Source organism: Lactuca sativa, chromosome 5, assembly GCF_002870075.4.
Source record: "Lactuca sativa cultivar Salinas chromosome 5, Lsat_Salinas_v11, whole genome shotgun sequence".
Classification (NCBI taxonomy): domain Eukaryota; kingdom Viridiplantae; phylum Streptophyta; class Magnoliopsida; order Asterales; family Asteraceae; genus Lactuca; species Lactuca sativa.
In genome coordinates this window covers 290,533,314-290,548,087 of record NC_056627.2, presented here as the reverse complement: position 1 = coordinate 290,548,087, position 14,774 = coordinate 290,533,314, and the positions used below count along the sequence as shown (strand labels likewise).

The window sequence follows — 14,774 nt, the reverse complement described above, 5'->3', positions numbered from 1 at the left end:
ATGTCCATCTCATATCTCATGTATGTTACATTCATGTTTCCTTTTCTTAGAGATGCTAAAATAGACGGGTCTAATATTGTAGGATAAAAAATCAAAACTGATATTTTTTGTTTGACACGAAATATTAATCCATCCACGTAAGCTCCATTCATTATCCATAACTCTATTATTATTAAAATTATTAAAATTGTTAAAGTCTTAAAGAGAGTATAAGATCCCATACTCAATCATGCAAGTTGCAACCACTAAACTAAAGAATCAAATTGCATTTAAGATCGTGGGTACGAAGTTGATTATTTAAACTCGTTACGTATAAGAAGCTGATCATCAAGTCAATAAATAGAATAATAAATTTAACCAGGCGAAAACATATAAAATGGATCAGCGTGTTGTGCGAGTTGAAAAGCATCAAATCTTTTAAATATGTACAACTTCTTTAATGGTTATATTCGAAAAATTAAATTATTATTATTATTATTATTATTATTATTATTATTATTATTATTATTATTATTATTACTACTATTACTATTACAAATAATTTTTATAGACAGTATTTAACGCATTTGGTTGTTCACAAAAGGATAAAGACCAATTAAGACAATTTATCATGACTTCAAAATAGCAATATACAAATTTTATTAGCTCAACATGTTACCAAGTTTTCTTTTTACAATTTTGGCCTTACACTTATCTTTTGTCAAAAATTTGATCTAAACTTTTTTTAAAATTTTTTTGACTTAACTTGTTTTTACAACTCTGTTTTCACAAAAATTAGTTTTTTTCATAAATTTACTAAACATTTTTCCCATTATTCTTTACAAATCAATGTTTTTTATAATGTCCTCTTACAAATTCGTTTTTATAAAACATGTTTTAATTCATAAGAGCAAATTGCAAGAATTCGTAAGAGAACATTGTAAAAAAAATGAAAAAAAAAATCATAAGAGGACATTGTGAAAATGAATCTTAAAAAAAACATTAATTTGTAAGAGATTGATAAAAAAAATTATCAAAAAATAAAACTAATTTTATAAAAACATAAAAAGTACATCACAAGGACCAAACCAAATTAGTAATTTTGTGGTAATGGTACCAACACCAGCCATGGTACTGGTTTTCGGTACTAGAACCGAACCAGAGGGGCAAATATGTCAATTTGACTATGCAGGGGCAAATACGTCCAGTTTCATTTACTGTAATGATAACCACAGTCCATAATGGCAACAGACTTTCAATACCCAATCCAAAATAGCAATGTACTTCTGACTCAGAAGTACATTGCTATTTTGGAGTGGGTATTAAAAGTACCAGGCCATGTATGTGGCAAAACATGCTTTGAGATTTATTTTCGTAAATGTGAAATTACCTTACTACCCCTAACTTAAATCAGGCTGTGTAGGTTGCAAAACACATAAGAATCTGACCAATATTTTTTTTATAAGAGCAGATAGTCAGATACACCCAATTGAAGAGGTGTTGGTTTATCAAGAGAATTAGATATGCATGCAAAAGGCAAACTTGTAGTAGTGAATACAAACTCTATAACTTGTACCAAAATACTAATCAAAAGTCAAAACACATGGAACTACATATTTTCATAACTAATCACAAGACCTCTTCAAAAATTCTTATACCAAAGTTGTTCGTATATATTATACCGATCTTCTGACACTAAAAGCTTACATGATCAAAAACGGTGTCTCCACATAAGAAGAGATTGATGATCGAGCTCCTCTACATCCACCTCATCAAACCTGTCTACTCACTACTTAACATCATTTGGCTAAATCAATTTTTTCAGTAACGCTTGCTTCTTCTAGAATCATCTGTGAGGAAACACCGGTTGAAAATCCTAGCTTTTGCATGATCTCTTCTAGACGTTCAACTTTTGTAAGGTATAGATAACCAATCTACAAAAGCAGGTGTATAATGATTAGAGACAAATTAAGACTTAAACAGTGAGTGAAATCTCATGTATATAGGAAATTAAGAAGATAAGTGACCAGTGTTTCCAAAGACGATGCTCTGTTGTAAACAGCTACACCAGCACGTTTTTTAGTCCGTGTTTTGGATGAAGAAATATTTTTTCCCCACCTAAGAACATCCCTGTCAGATACAAATAAAAAAAATCTTTTCAACTCCATGTGAATAATGATAATCCTATATCAACAAATTTCATTTTGGCACCGACAAAGTAACCATGCAAATGATGTATGATATTATTTTTCAAGAGTTAAAAGAATTCGGGGATTACTTAAATTTCTATTATCTTGATAACCGTGAACGAGGCAAGGAAGAAGGGCCAACTTCCTGTAGTAATCTCTATTCAAATGGTGGTTCCATTTTCAGCTTCTTATAATACGATACGAGAGGTTCATGAAATATGTACTAAAGGAATGATTGTAGATGATGAGTATGTGATTTTGGGAGTTGCCAATATCAATCAAAGGGTTCAAGAGATGAAGAAATAGCTATAGGGGTTTATCAGATTCTATGGAGTGAAACTTGGTTCCAAGAATGCAGGAGGAAATGTAGTTTCTCAACTCTGAAATCTCCCACTCAAGTGTCAAAACTCACAGATGAAAAGAAGCTCACAATATAAAATAGTTAATGAAAAGAAAGAGAAAGTGTCCAGAAGTTTATAGAGAAAAAACACATTACTTTATTCATGAAAAGAGATGGCAATATATAGTCTTATGGAGTACCACGTGAGACATGAAAGTAGCCATACCCATTACTTCACCTAAAGAACCGGTACAACCCATGACCCAATCTTCCAACGTCACTTTCTCAACGTACAACTCCAACAAATTCGGTCAAACCAAAATACCTATTCTACCTAATAAACTATTAATAAAAACATAACATATAAAACCATAAATAATTCTAAACCCAGCCATATGCATAATCACGTGACCTTGGTAAATAATCGATTAATCCCAACAGGAAAGAAGCCTATGTCTCAGATGCTATGGAGTGAAGATCAGTGGCGGACCTTAGTGGGGCATTTGGGGTCCCGGGCCACTGCTCAATTTCCGACACGCAGTGTAATTTTTTTTTTTTTTTTTGGTTTTTTCTATTAGGTGCACCCGCTTGAAAGACGAGGGACACCCCTACTAACACAGTCTGCGTCCGCCACTGGTGAAGATGATGAAATTATGATCTTAAAATTAAAACGGAGCAATATGGGGAAGTTGCATCCCCTTGTCCAATCCCCATGAAAAGAAAATGTACGAGTTATCAGAGAAGTTATGGGGTAGAAATAATAACAAAAGTTCAGCTACTATTTGTTTAAGCGCCAAGAAAGTCAAGCCTATGCTGAAAGAGAACCCTAATTTTGGGAAAACCAAGGTGAAAGTGAAAGGGGTACATGTGGAAAAAGTGGAATATCATTCTCTAGCCGTAGTTTAAAAAATCAGGTGAGGAGTGAGCCTCGATGCGAGGCGGTGGAAAAACGTACTTGAGGCAGGCGCCTCAGCTAAACGAGGCATCCCGAGACATACTTTTTTTTTTGAACGGCAAGCAAGCAATAACCATTAACTGAAAGCTATAAAACAATGAAAAAGAAGAGAAATGTAAAACTTTTGTCGAATTTTCTATCTTTTTACCTACATAAAACAAAAAAGTAATTTTTTCACCTAAATAACCTAATTGACGTAACTTTGTTCAATATTTGCTTTGTTAATATATTTTTAAAATTTGTTTTCTAGTTAATTATGACTTTTTATGTATCTTTATTATATTTTTATTAGTTATATAATATTTAAATTTTAGTTTTTATACTGCCGATTGCGTACTTTTAAACCTTTAGCCGCTATTACATGTGAGTTGAAATGGTTGCACAATCTACTCCAAACTCCAAGAGATTCTTGTGCCACTCTTCGGTCATCAACATTACACACTGCTTATGAGCACACAAAACATATTAGAGGTAGACTGTCACTTTGTTCGTAACAAGATGCGTTGTCAGTGGTTCATTCTTCTATCCTTTGTTCCAAGAACTCACCCGCTAGCCGATATCCTTATGAAGGCACTTGATAAGCATCCTTTTGGTACATTACTTGTCAAGTTGGGCATTTCGAAGCTCCATCAACCAACTAGTGTAATCATTCCTTGGTTCCTTTGTAATCATTCCTTTTCTAATTCAATCATTCCATTACAAGCAATTCCATTCCATTCTATCCTTAATTCCATTCTATGCTAAATCACACCTACAGTAGTATCTTCTTGTGTATCTTTTCTCTTAGTTGTCTCTGGTAGGAAAGTCTTGTATGTATGTAACTACCCTACTTTATATGATGTTTAAATAAAAACTACCTACTTTATAGAAGTAACGTAAGACTGAAGATCAATACAAGCTATACTTAAACTTCAAAGTATTACCCTTGTATATATCAATATATGTATATGTTGACTTAATGATAAAGACAAAGATTCTTCCTATTTCATTGCCCAAAACTTTACAGCAAATACAACTCTTGATTTCCATGACTGATTTTACTTTTGTTACATGGGAAAGAAAGAACTAGATGGGATGGGACAGGATCAGAATAGAGAAGCTTTCTCGGGATGTTTTCAATGATGAGAATGAGGAGGGCATTCACGTCTTTTGCACAAACAAGAGACCAAGAGCAAGTCCCTGTCCCACCTTGTTGCACATTTTTTAGGTGGACAAAAAACTGCAACTTTTGCCAATGAGTTCCGGTCCATCTCAGGGTCTAATTCAGAAAATTTTCTATCTGTTTGTATAGCAAGGAAGACAGTTTCACTTCATAAAATAAATGCCCTCTATCAAAAAGTTTTATTTTATGATTTGCTCTATTCTCTATATGCAGAACTTTGAACCTCACAATGGTGACTCAACACAGTGCATAATCAACAAAGCATGGTAAGACTGACCTTTCTTCTTCTGATAGAACTTTATCTTTCATTAGTTTGTGGAGCATTGCATCCTGATATGCATCAAACATAAATTTCGATAATTTGTGTAAAATATAGAACTCAATCTGAAAAATATGTTATAAAACTAAAGGATGAATGGTTTTGTATCATACTTGGGCTTCACAGCGTACAACAGCCATAACACGATCATTATATTCTTCAATACTCAGCGGTGGAAATAAAAAATGTCTGCGTGCATATAGCTGTATGAAAACGCAAAAAAAAGGTAAGGGTTTTATGGAGTTAGTTTGTGGAAAATAGTAAGCTATATATGCGTTTTTTCTTGTTACTTTATGGCCTTGAGACTATCTGTAAGTTATATATATGGGTGTTTCCGTGTAAGATAGATGCTAATGGACACATAAAATCATCATTTGCAATTTATGCACGAGCTTGCAACATGATTTAACACAAACCTCGTATATGCAATCTCCAATGTATGCTAGCGAGGCAGCATTGTACGTCGAGCGAGGTTTTTCCACTTTTGGTGCACTCGGCATCCATGTGTCGTAGCCCAGATACGTTTCTTCCAAGCGCGCTGTTGAAATTCACAGTTTAAATCAAAACAAATGCATGCAACGGGTAAAATTAAGAATCTCCCTCACTCGCAAGATAAACAAATTGTTCACTAATTTGTAACAGAGAGGATACAACTCTGCTGAATACAAGCACACCAAGTGTTTGACAAAATTCCGCACTGAAAAGCATATAACAAAATTATACCTTGACTTGGGCTTGGAGATTTGCGACTAAGAAGCGCTGAAACAGATATCAAATTACGATCTGTCGAGGTAGATTTTAGGTTTTGCTCTATGCTTAAATTGGCGGGGGTAAGACTGTTAGGATTTTTGGGGTAAGTACGGTGGGGATTGTAAGGAAGTCTATCATGCGTATCCCATGAAGCTTTAACCTTCATTGGAAACGCATGGAGAGCGGTAGCAGCAGCAGCCATGGAATTGGCTCCGAGTCTATTGGGGATGGTGGTTTTGCGCTTTTGCCTCCCGTGTTTCAACCTTACTGATAAGGTACATGATGCATTTAAATCTTTTAGCAATAAAACATTTTAATAAAATTTACAAAAACAAAAAAAAAAAAAAAAAAAAAAAAAAAAAAAAAAAAAAAAAAAAAGTCTGGCAAAAGATGTTTGACAAAGTCTTTTTTGGAAAAGTAAAAAAAATAAAAGATATTTGGCAAAACTAGTTTTAAAAGTTATTTTTGGAGTTTTTATAAAAGGAAAATGAATTTTTCGGGAAAGTCAGGAAATCTGACTTTTTGTAACTTTTCCAAAAAGGACTTTTGGGTTGTAAAAAACAAAGTCAAACACCCCCTTTGTTGAAAAAGTTCATGAGGTCGAAAATGACGCTTATATATAACTTAATATTGTAGTCATGTCTGATTCGGGTAAAAAAAACATCACCACAATTAGGTTAATCAAATATGGTTTTAAGAACATGTGCCAATGAGATGATTACACTAGTTACTAATGAGGAAATGCCGAATGTAACGTCCGTAGATCAGGGCTAGTCAATTTAGAGACGTTAAGCGTCAAAAATGATTTTTTGATGGAAGATTATTTTGAAAGAATAATCTTAACTAAGTTGTAGTATATGTTACAAGGATTCCGTACATATAAAGAACGCCGAAATCCGAGTTATAACGAAGAAGTTATGACATGTCGAAGTTTCGCGACAGAACCGGCACGGCACAGCGCGACGTAAAAAGTGAATTTACGTTAGAGCAATATTTAGCCTTAGCAATCTAAATGAAAGTCGTAGAATACGTTAAACCATGAGCGTGCATAAAAAGAACGCCCAAATCTGACTTCGTATGAGGAAATTATGATTTTTCGAAGTTTCGACTTAGCGGTATGCAGCCCGAATGCTCGATTTGAGACCGAGCGGTTTTTAGCCGAAACAATCTAAATGAGAATTGAAGATCTCATTAATTATAGTAAAACGATAAAAAGATAGGCGAAAACGAACGTCGGATGAAGAAGTTATGATTTTATAACGGAGTTTTCCTGTCCTGGCCTACTAAAAATAAATAATAAAAATAAAGTCAAAATTAGCCGACGGAGTCTAAACGAAAGTTGTAGAGCGTAGTCTCACCTACGCGGGGATATAAAGAACGTCGAAAACGGAGTTTGTATGAGGAAGATATGAATTTTTGAAGTTTATTAAATATTTTAGATATTTAATTTAAATATATATTGGCCGATATTATCCATGGGGGGAGTCAGGGACCTTATCGTCGTTACGCCCCGCGTAACTAGGATTTACGCCCTGCGTAAATCGACCTTCCAGCCCCTATAAAAGGGTGTCGAGGGCAGCCGAGTAGTTTGCTCATTTCTTCCCTTTTTCTCGCGTTTTTGCATCGTTTTTCGTGCAAGAATTATCCCGAAGCCCTGGTATCATTCCCGAGCCCCGAAGCAAGTCTCGAGGCCCCGAAGATCCCGAGAAGTGCGGTTCCCGAGCCGAAGCTCTGCCCGCAAGAAGTCCGGTTTTTGTGGAGATCTTCCAGATCTACCGAAGAATACTACTTCTGCAAGTCGTAGTGTTGTCCGATCATCTTCTGATCAAGTGAGTGTATAGTCACTTTCATCTTACACATAGATATGAAGTATTTTATAAAATACGTGCTATGTGTATATATAAAGTTGTTTATATGTGTGAGTGTATACTACCTTTCACAAACACGATAATAATACAAGTATGGTTTGAGTGTATTAAGTATATTGTTGTGTATACGTGTGAGTGTGTAGTTACTTTCTTCTAACACATAAATATTAAGTATTTTCTATAAAATACGTGCTATGTGTATAATATAAAGTTGTTTATATGTGTGGGTATATAGTCCCTTTCATAAACACGGGTATAATACAAGTATTGTTTGAATGTATTAAGTATATGTTTGGGAGAGTGTGTGGTTACTCTCTTCTAACACATAAATATGAAGTATTTGTTATAAAATACGTGTTATGTGTTTATATATTGTTGTTTATTTGAGATGAGTATGGAATGAATGTTTTATATAGTTTTTAAATGAGTTAAACTGTATATGTATTTTATATCTACAAATATGTTGGGTAGAACATGGGTAGATGAGATAGTTGGTATGTGATAAAATGATGAGGTATGAAAGATGATTAAGAATGATATTGGTAGATGCACTAATTAAAGAATGTCATAAAACTAGCAGATGCGCTTGAGAATAATATCGGTAGATGCACCAAGTAGTGAATGTCGTGATCTTGGCAGATGCGTCAAATAGAGATTGTCATAATAATAGCAGATGCGCTTATAGGGTAATCTTGGCAGATGCACTTATAAGATAATGTCGGCAGATGCGCCTAAAAGAGAATGTCATAAACCTGGCAGTCGCGCCTCATAGTGTATGACGTAATCCTGGCAGAGGCGCTTAAAGGATGATGTTGGTAGATGCGCCTTATGTAGTAATAGATTTTGTGCTAATTCCTTAGGTCAATCCTAGGAATGGATGAATGACGGCTAGTTGAATGTAAAATCCTAAGAAATAAAGAAGATAATGAGGATGGGTAATTAGGTTGATTGTTTGATGGTTGAATATAATAATTATATTATTGTGGGTTGAAAACCCTATATGCTCACCAAGCTCCCAAGCCTGACCCACTCAGTTTTCTTTGTATTACAGGTATCGATACGAAGATATATTTCACGGAGAGATTAAAGGAGATGTAAAATCTTTAGTGTAAATAATGTAAGTTCTGTTTATGCTTATGTGTCTGTATCGGAACATGACATCCCGAGATTTTCTTATATAATAAAAATACATTTCTTTACAGAAATGTTTTGATAAATCTTTATCATATTTTGTGAACAAATTCCGCAACTGTTTTCTTTAAAAGATTACTCTGATTTTAAAAACCAAGCATAAACAAATCGGTCTTTTCTGGTCGTGAAATTGGGGATGTCACACCGAAATGTTTTAGATTTTGGATGACAAAGCGTCCAGATTTGATGGATTTTCAACATAAGGAGGTACATGATCTTAAACTCCCTAACAAGTAAAACATCCACATTTATGGATTTACATATAAAATGCAACTAAGGATAAGATCAGACTTACCATTTCCAAAACATAGTTTATATCCTTCAACTTGAAACCACAACACACTATTGTATTGTTGGAATGAGCATTGTATGGATGACTAGTAGGGTCTTCATTCCAAAACATGAATTCATAAATAGGGTTACACAAGCTGGAGAATGAGGCATCTCTCTTAATTTGTCCATAGAGTGTACATTGTCTTTGATGGCCAATATGATCAGGTAATAATCTTGATTCCAATGATATTTAAGAGAATATAGCTAGATACGAAAACACACACGAAAATATAGTTACACTCTCGTGAGTATACGGTTAAATACATGCAATTATTATCAAAGACTCATGATAATAAACATCCTAATGAGAGTCTTTGTTATTCACCTTGATGAGTGTCCTATTAATAACACTTCAAATTTAGTCAGGAAAATGGTAATGCTTGCTTATAAAACTACAAACACAAAATGAAATAACCTAAAAGGTTAAACATACTTGACAAAATATTCTTGAAACAACTGTTAAATGTATTAAAAACAAATAATTGTTGATTTCTTCCTTGCAACTTGAGCATAATAAACACCATATCGAGAGTGTGCACCATTTACGACCGTGTTGTTTTATGCTCGTGAGCTTGTACATTATTTGTCTTGATGAGTGTTCTATTAACGGTACTCCAATTCCAGTAAGGGAAATGGTATGCATGCTTATAAAACTGCAATAACAAGACGAAATAACCTAAAAGTTAAACATATTTGTTACTAGGAAGGGATCTAATCACGATCTTATAATAAAGAACATGATGTATTTCTCGATCATCTCCTTGTCCCTCATTCTCTAAGAATTAGAAATATCATTTTCAAGTTTGAATTTGTTCATTTGGAATATGAGTTCTTCCATTTCATTTTTATTTACTTATTTATTGATTTTTATTTAATATCAATATTTTTGAGGAGGGTAATGAATTTGGGAGATGGACATGCCTAGAGAGAGTGTAGAAGTCATTGGTGGCTCAACCTTTAGGGCTATAGTCCTTTACACAATGGTCGATGAAGTTATTAACGATGTAAAGTTCATAGAAAATAAAAAGGGTATAATGGTCATTTACACATACTTAACGGGGCATCATGTTAACAACCTTATGGACCATACAAAAATAGATTTTTGAAAACCACATGGACAAGCTATATCCAAAATTAAAAAAGTCATACTAAAACTACACAAGGACTAAAACAATAATTTACTGTTGTATAAATGAAAGATTGGATTAATATGTGATTTGGTTAACGAAACTATGTTAACAGATTTAACTATTGATTGGGTTGTCGTGGTCAATGTATGTGGATAGTGTTTGGGCCCAAAGGTTGTTACCATATGCGTAGCAGGCCTAGCCCAGTTACCGATTTCACGTCTTTCAGTCCAGTTTCATTACGGCGTCCTTCCTTTGGCATCTGGTTTGAAGAGAGGGCAACTGGCGACAGTGACGAGACGAAGCCACTGAAGAAAAGCACAAAATGAGTAACGAAACTCCCAAGCTCTACGTTCACAAGCCTAAGAAAGGTATCGCTATCATCAATATTCAAAATTTCCAAGCAAATTTCGGTGAATGTTATCTTTGATTTTCGTTAGTGTAATCAGTACTTTAAAAAGTTCTGAGAAATAGTTGTAAATTTCGATTTGTATTAGTCGATTGGATTGTGATGATTTAGCATACTATGTGAAACAGCTCAACGTAAGAAACATCTACAACAACAATCACTTCCTTCTCCGCTGCAGTCACCGTCACCGTCACCATCGCCGGTGTCATCCTCGTCGGCACCGGCAATGGTTAGTCAATCTACTACTGCGACCTCCTCTTCGCGTGTTCCGCCGCCGCCACCAAAGGAGTCATTTGCACGCCGTTACAAGTTCCTTTGGCCTCTTCTACTCGCCGTCAATTTTTCCATCGGAGGTATCTATATAGATATATATCGCTTACGTAACAATTTTAGGTTGCTAGGATTCTTGATAAATGCTGTTTTATAACTGTGTTCTGCTTAAATGAAAAGAAGACAAGCCTAGGTTTTATCGATTTGAATCTGTGTCACCATAACTCTCTGACAACGAATTAGGTTGATTAGTGCCTTCTGAAATGTGTTTTGTTTGGCTAGATCTGATCTCTGTAGCTTTAAGCATTACTTAGAATGTGGGTTATAGCCATTCTTATTTGAAGTAGTAGTCACAGTGCTTTCAATAATTCAATCATGGTGTCATTGTGAAAAATTGTAGGCTGTATCCAGTATCAAATTTCAGGCTTTTAGGATTGGAATGAGATTTGGATTTAGTTTATTTGCTAAAGACCAACGAAATAAGTGCTTCCCAATTGGATTTGGTCATTTGGTGAACATTTAAAAGTACAAAAATGTTCAACAAACAAAAAATCAACTTTCTTTTCTGTAAGAAATACATACACCTTTATAATATACTATAGATTAGATACCTGTGTATCACATGGGTTGATTAAAAGAAATATTAAATAGGAAGGAGTAAACATTAAGGATTTTGAAAACCATATTTTCCATTAGGATCCAACTGAAATATTGTTCAAAATAACAAAAAGAAAGTCATAAACATAATTTCCAAAGACACTTTTGGAAAAGATAAACATTTATTTTAAACTTAGCAAATCAATCTGGATATTTAAAATCATCACATCAACATGGATATTTTGAAATTTGTATAGCTGTTAAAGATAATTTTGGAAAAGATATTTAGAAATGAGAGGGTGTTTCAGCTTCCCTAAATTGGAGGCATTTAGGGATGAGTGGGAAAATCAGATAGTTGGGAACACAGGAAGGTGACAAGTGTACCTAAAGTTATTTATTATATTATAACAAACAAAAAAATAGATGTATGTTTCAATTTCCTTCATTTAGCCCAAATTTAAACGGGTTAACTACAAAAAATATCATTCTACATTCACAAAATAAAAAGGGTTAAATGCAAAAAATAACATTCTACTTCAAAAGTAATTTGGTTGACATTCAATAGCAATGTATACAGTATAGATAAGTTCTTTTCACTTAAAACAAACTTCAATAGCAATTTACTTATGGTTTTTAATTTTTTTTCAACTTAAAATTTAAAAGGATCAAATGCAAGAAACACCATTCTTTATCAGTTGTTTATGTTATTGTACATCACACATAATTATCAACATCTCTCATCATTTAATTATATCTACCATAAAAAGACGCCAATATATTGAAATCAAACACTATCACCTTAATATTATTCACCATTTTTCAATTCAGTTGTCTGTTTTATCTTAATTTTTTGTAGCTTACCTTTTCATGAGAACAAAGAAGAAGGAGATCATAGCGGAAGAGGTGACAGCTGTCACTTCTACTCCCACATCTTTGGTTTCAACTTCTTCAGTTAGCGATCCATCGCCAGCTGTCATGGAACTAGTGAAACCACGTGAACCTATACCATTAAATCAGCAGCTTGAGCTTTTCAAATGGATTTTAGAGGAGAAAAGGAAAGTGAAAACAAAAGATCCGGAGGAGAAAAAGAGAATCGATGAAGAAAAAGCCATTCTTAAACAATTCATCCGAGCAAAATCCGTCCCATCTCTGTAACCGCAGGTTTGTTCTTGTTTCTAACAAGCTGTACATTTAGTTTTATTTTTTGGATCATATTTGCTCCTACTGAATATCGATTAGTGTTTGCTAAACATGATTACAAAAACTATATTATTTCAATAAAATATCCTTTTTAATACAAGGGTTTAGATAAGTGAGGCAAAATTTCTACCACTAATATGTATGTATCATTATCAACAGTTGTAATGACCTCTTTCGTATGAGATAAAAATGTTAAAAAGGGGCCTAGGAGTTCATGATTTTACCCATAAACATGCGAATCAGTGTATTTGATTTGGAAACAGGCCATTTGTGTATGCTTATACATGTAATAGGGGCATATCAGTCACACATTGCTGGGGATCAATTCAGTTGACATAACAGCTGTTGACATTCGCGACATGCCATGAATTGTGTACATACAGTGTACACTAAGCTTACGATACAGTGCATATTGTAAAATACTATGATTTATTGAAAGCCTGCAAATTTTCATCGAATGGCCCTAGTGTCATCATTAATATTAATTTTAACTTTTAAGATGTTATAATGATTTGGTGTAGAGATGGGGATTACGATTGATTTGTTTTTTAAACGAGTTGGTCTCATCACTCATGGTGTATTTCATATGGGCCAAATCAAAAGGATTTAGCTCAAAATATCAATTGCAGTGCGAATTAGAGATGCATATTAGCAGTCTTGGACCGGTCTTGAAAAGGTCCGATCTTTTTTTTATTAGTCCTGGATGGTCTGGAGCAGGTCTATTTTATTTTTTTTATTTTTTTCGGACCAGTCTTCCGGTCGTCTATGCCTTTTCGGTCCGATTTGAATTATTATTATTATTATTATTATTATTATTATATAGTTTTTCTGTTAACAAATGTGTGATTAAATACATTAAGATTTACCAAAAATGATACATTGAAGTTTAATAAAAGAAGGGAAAAAGTTGGGTAATGTGATTATAAAACGTGTAATTAACACAAAAATGATATGTATATAAACTTTGGCGACGAGACTTTTTTGAAATTGGTTGCGGGTCGGTTACTGCTCTCGGAACGGAACGGTTTTCTTCGAACCGGTCTTAGCCTGGTTTGTTTTGTGTATCTTTTTTAGGGCCGCTCTTGTTTAAACCGGTTCGGTCTAAGTCTTTTTTCAAGACCAGTACTAGATCAATCCTTTTTTGATTCATGTCTAGTACGAATCCTATATTTAAAATTTAAATTTGAATGAACATCATTTAAAAGCTTTTTCTATGCAGCTAGAGTGGGCTGGTCCAATGAATTTATACTTGTTAATTTGTTATACATGTACTCAAGAATGGTCCAATGAATTTATATTATTTTACTTTTTATTTAAAAATGATTCACAAATCATATAAAAAGTACAACTTTTTGATAATATAGTATAAATTAATTTATTGAACCTCAAAAAATAGATCTACATCATTAATATGCAAAAGTGGCTTGCCTTTTTCCCACCAAATTGGCATCAAAGTTCGATTTCTACCAATCACTATGTATTCATGATTTATCAGTATACATGCCTTATAAAATCTATACAAAACTACAAAACCAATTGGGTTGTGTGACTTGGTAAGATATGTGGAATATATGGTGGATAACCTATTGATCAATGTTCAAATCCTGACACTATTCAACTAATATGATCATGGAGGTTCGTCCGCAGTGACTCCAGAGCATGAGACATAGTCCAATGTTTGTAATGGGAGGTTAGTCGGTGCTCGAAAGCTGACATGGAATTCGAAAGCTCTCTTCACAAAAAAAAAAATTATACAAAATAAAATGTTAATATATATTGTTTAATTAGATATATCAATGTTATATGTGCATGTTAAAAGAATGTGATCCTTGACGAATCGAGACATGATCTGCACTATATGGAAAAAAAAATCTAAAATATGACAAAAAGCGAATAAAAAAAGGGGTTTAATTTCGAAATCAAATATTAAACTATGGAATTTATGCTCATTTAGAGAGGGAGGGAGGGAGAGCTTAGGTTAATGGGTGAGGTCACACGGATGAAGGTGACCACCTCATCACCATATAAACACCACTGCTAATGAGTTTTGTCACAAGAGAAGAAGGGTGTGAAAAAGAAAGAACA

At 33.8% G+C, this 14,774-nt stretch overlaps 2 protein-coding genes across 4 annotated transcripts; one reads left to right on the top strand and one right to left on the bottom strand.

Annotated features, from left to right (window-relative positions):
• Nucleotides 1-1,521: 1,521 nt before the first annotated feature.
• On the bottom strand, nt 1,522-6,031 carry LOC111910314 (uncharacterized). The gene is made up of 6 exons (XM_023906138.3): nt 5,668-6,031; nt 5,361-5,482; nt 5,058-5,147; nt 4,903-4,955; nt 2,007-2,109; nt 1,522-1,913 (listed from the first exon to the last, which is right to left on the bottom strand). The coding sequence occupies exons 1-6, from the start codon at nt 5,894-5,896 to the stop codon at nt 1,779-1,781; spliced, it is 732 nt and encodes a 243-aa protein (XP_023761906.1). The 5' UTR covers nt 5,897-6,031; the 3' UTR covers nt 1,522-1,778.
• Nucleotides 6,032-10,427: 4,396 nt separating this feature from the next.
• On the top strand, nt 10,428-13,335 carry LOC111910315 (uncharacterized). 3 transcript variants are annotated; one of them, XM_023906141.3, is made up of 4 exons: nt 10,428-10,584; nt 10,751-10,975; nt 12,346-12,650; nt 12,953-13,335. In XM_023906141.3, exons 1-3 carry the CDS (start codon nt 10,539-10,541, stop codon nt 12,642-12,644), a joined length of 570 nt encoding a protein of 189 aa, XP_023761909.1. In that variant the 5' UTR covers nt 10,428-10,538; the 3' UTR covers nt 12,645-12,650; nt 12,953-13,335. The 3 variants fall into 3 exon arrangements, with proteins under 3 accessions (XP_023761909.1, XP_023761908.1, XP_023761907.1); XM_023906140.3 differs by having other exon boundaries at nt 12,849-13,335; XM_023906139.3 differs by lacking the exon at nt 12,953-13,335 and having other exon boundaries at nt 12,346-12,789.
• Nucleotides 13,336-14,774: the final 1,439 nt, after the last annotated feature.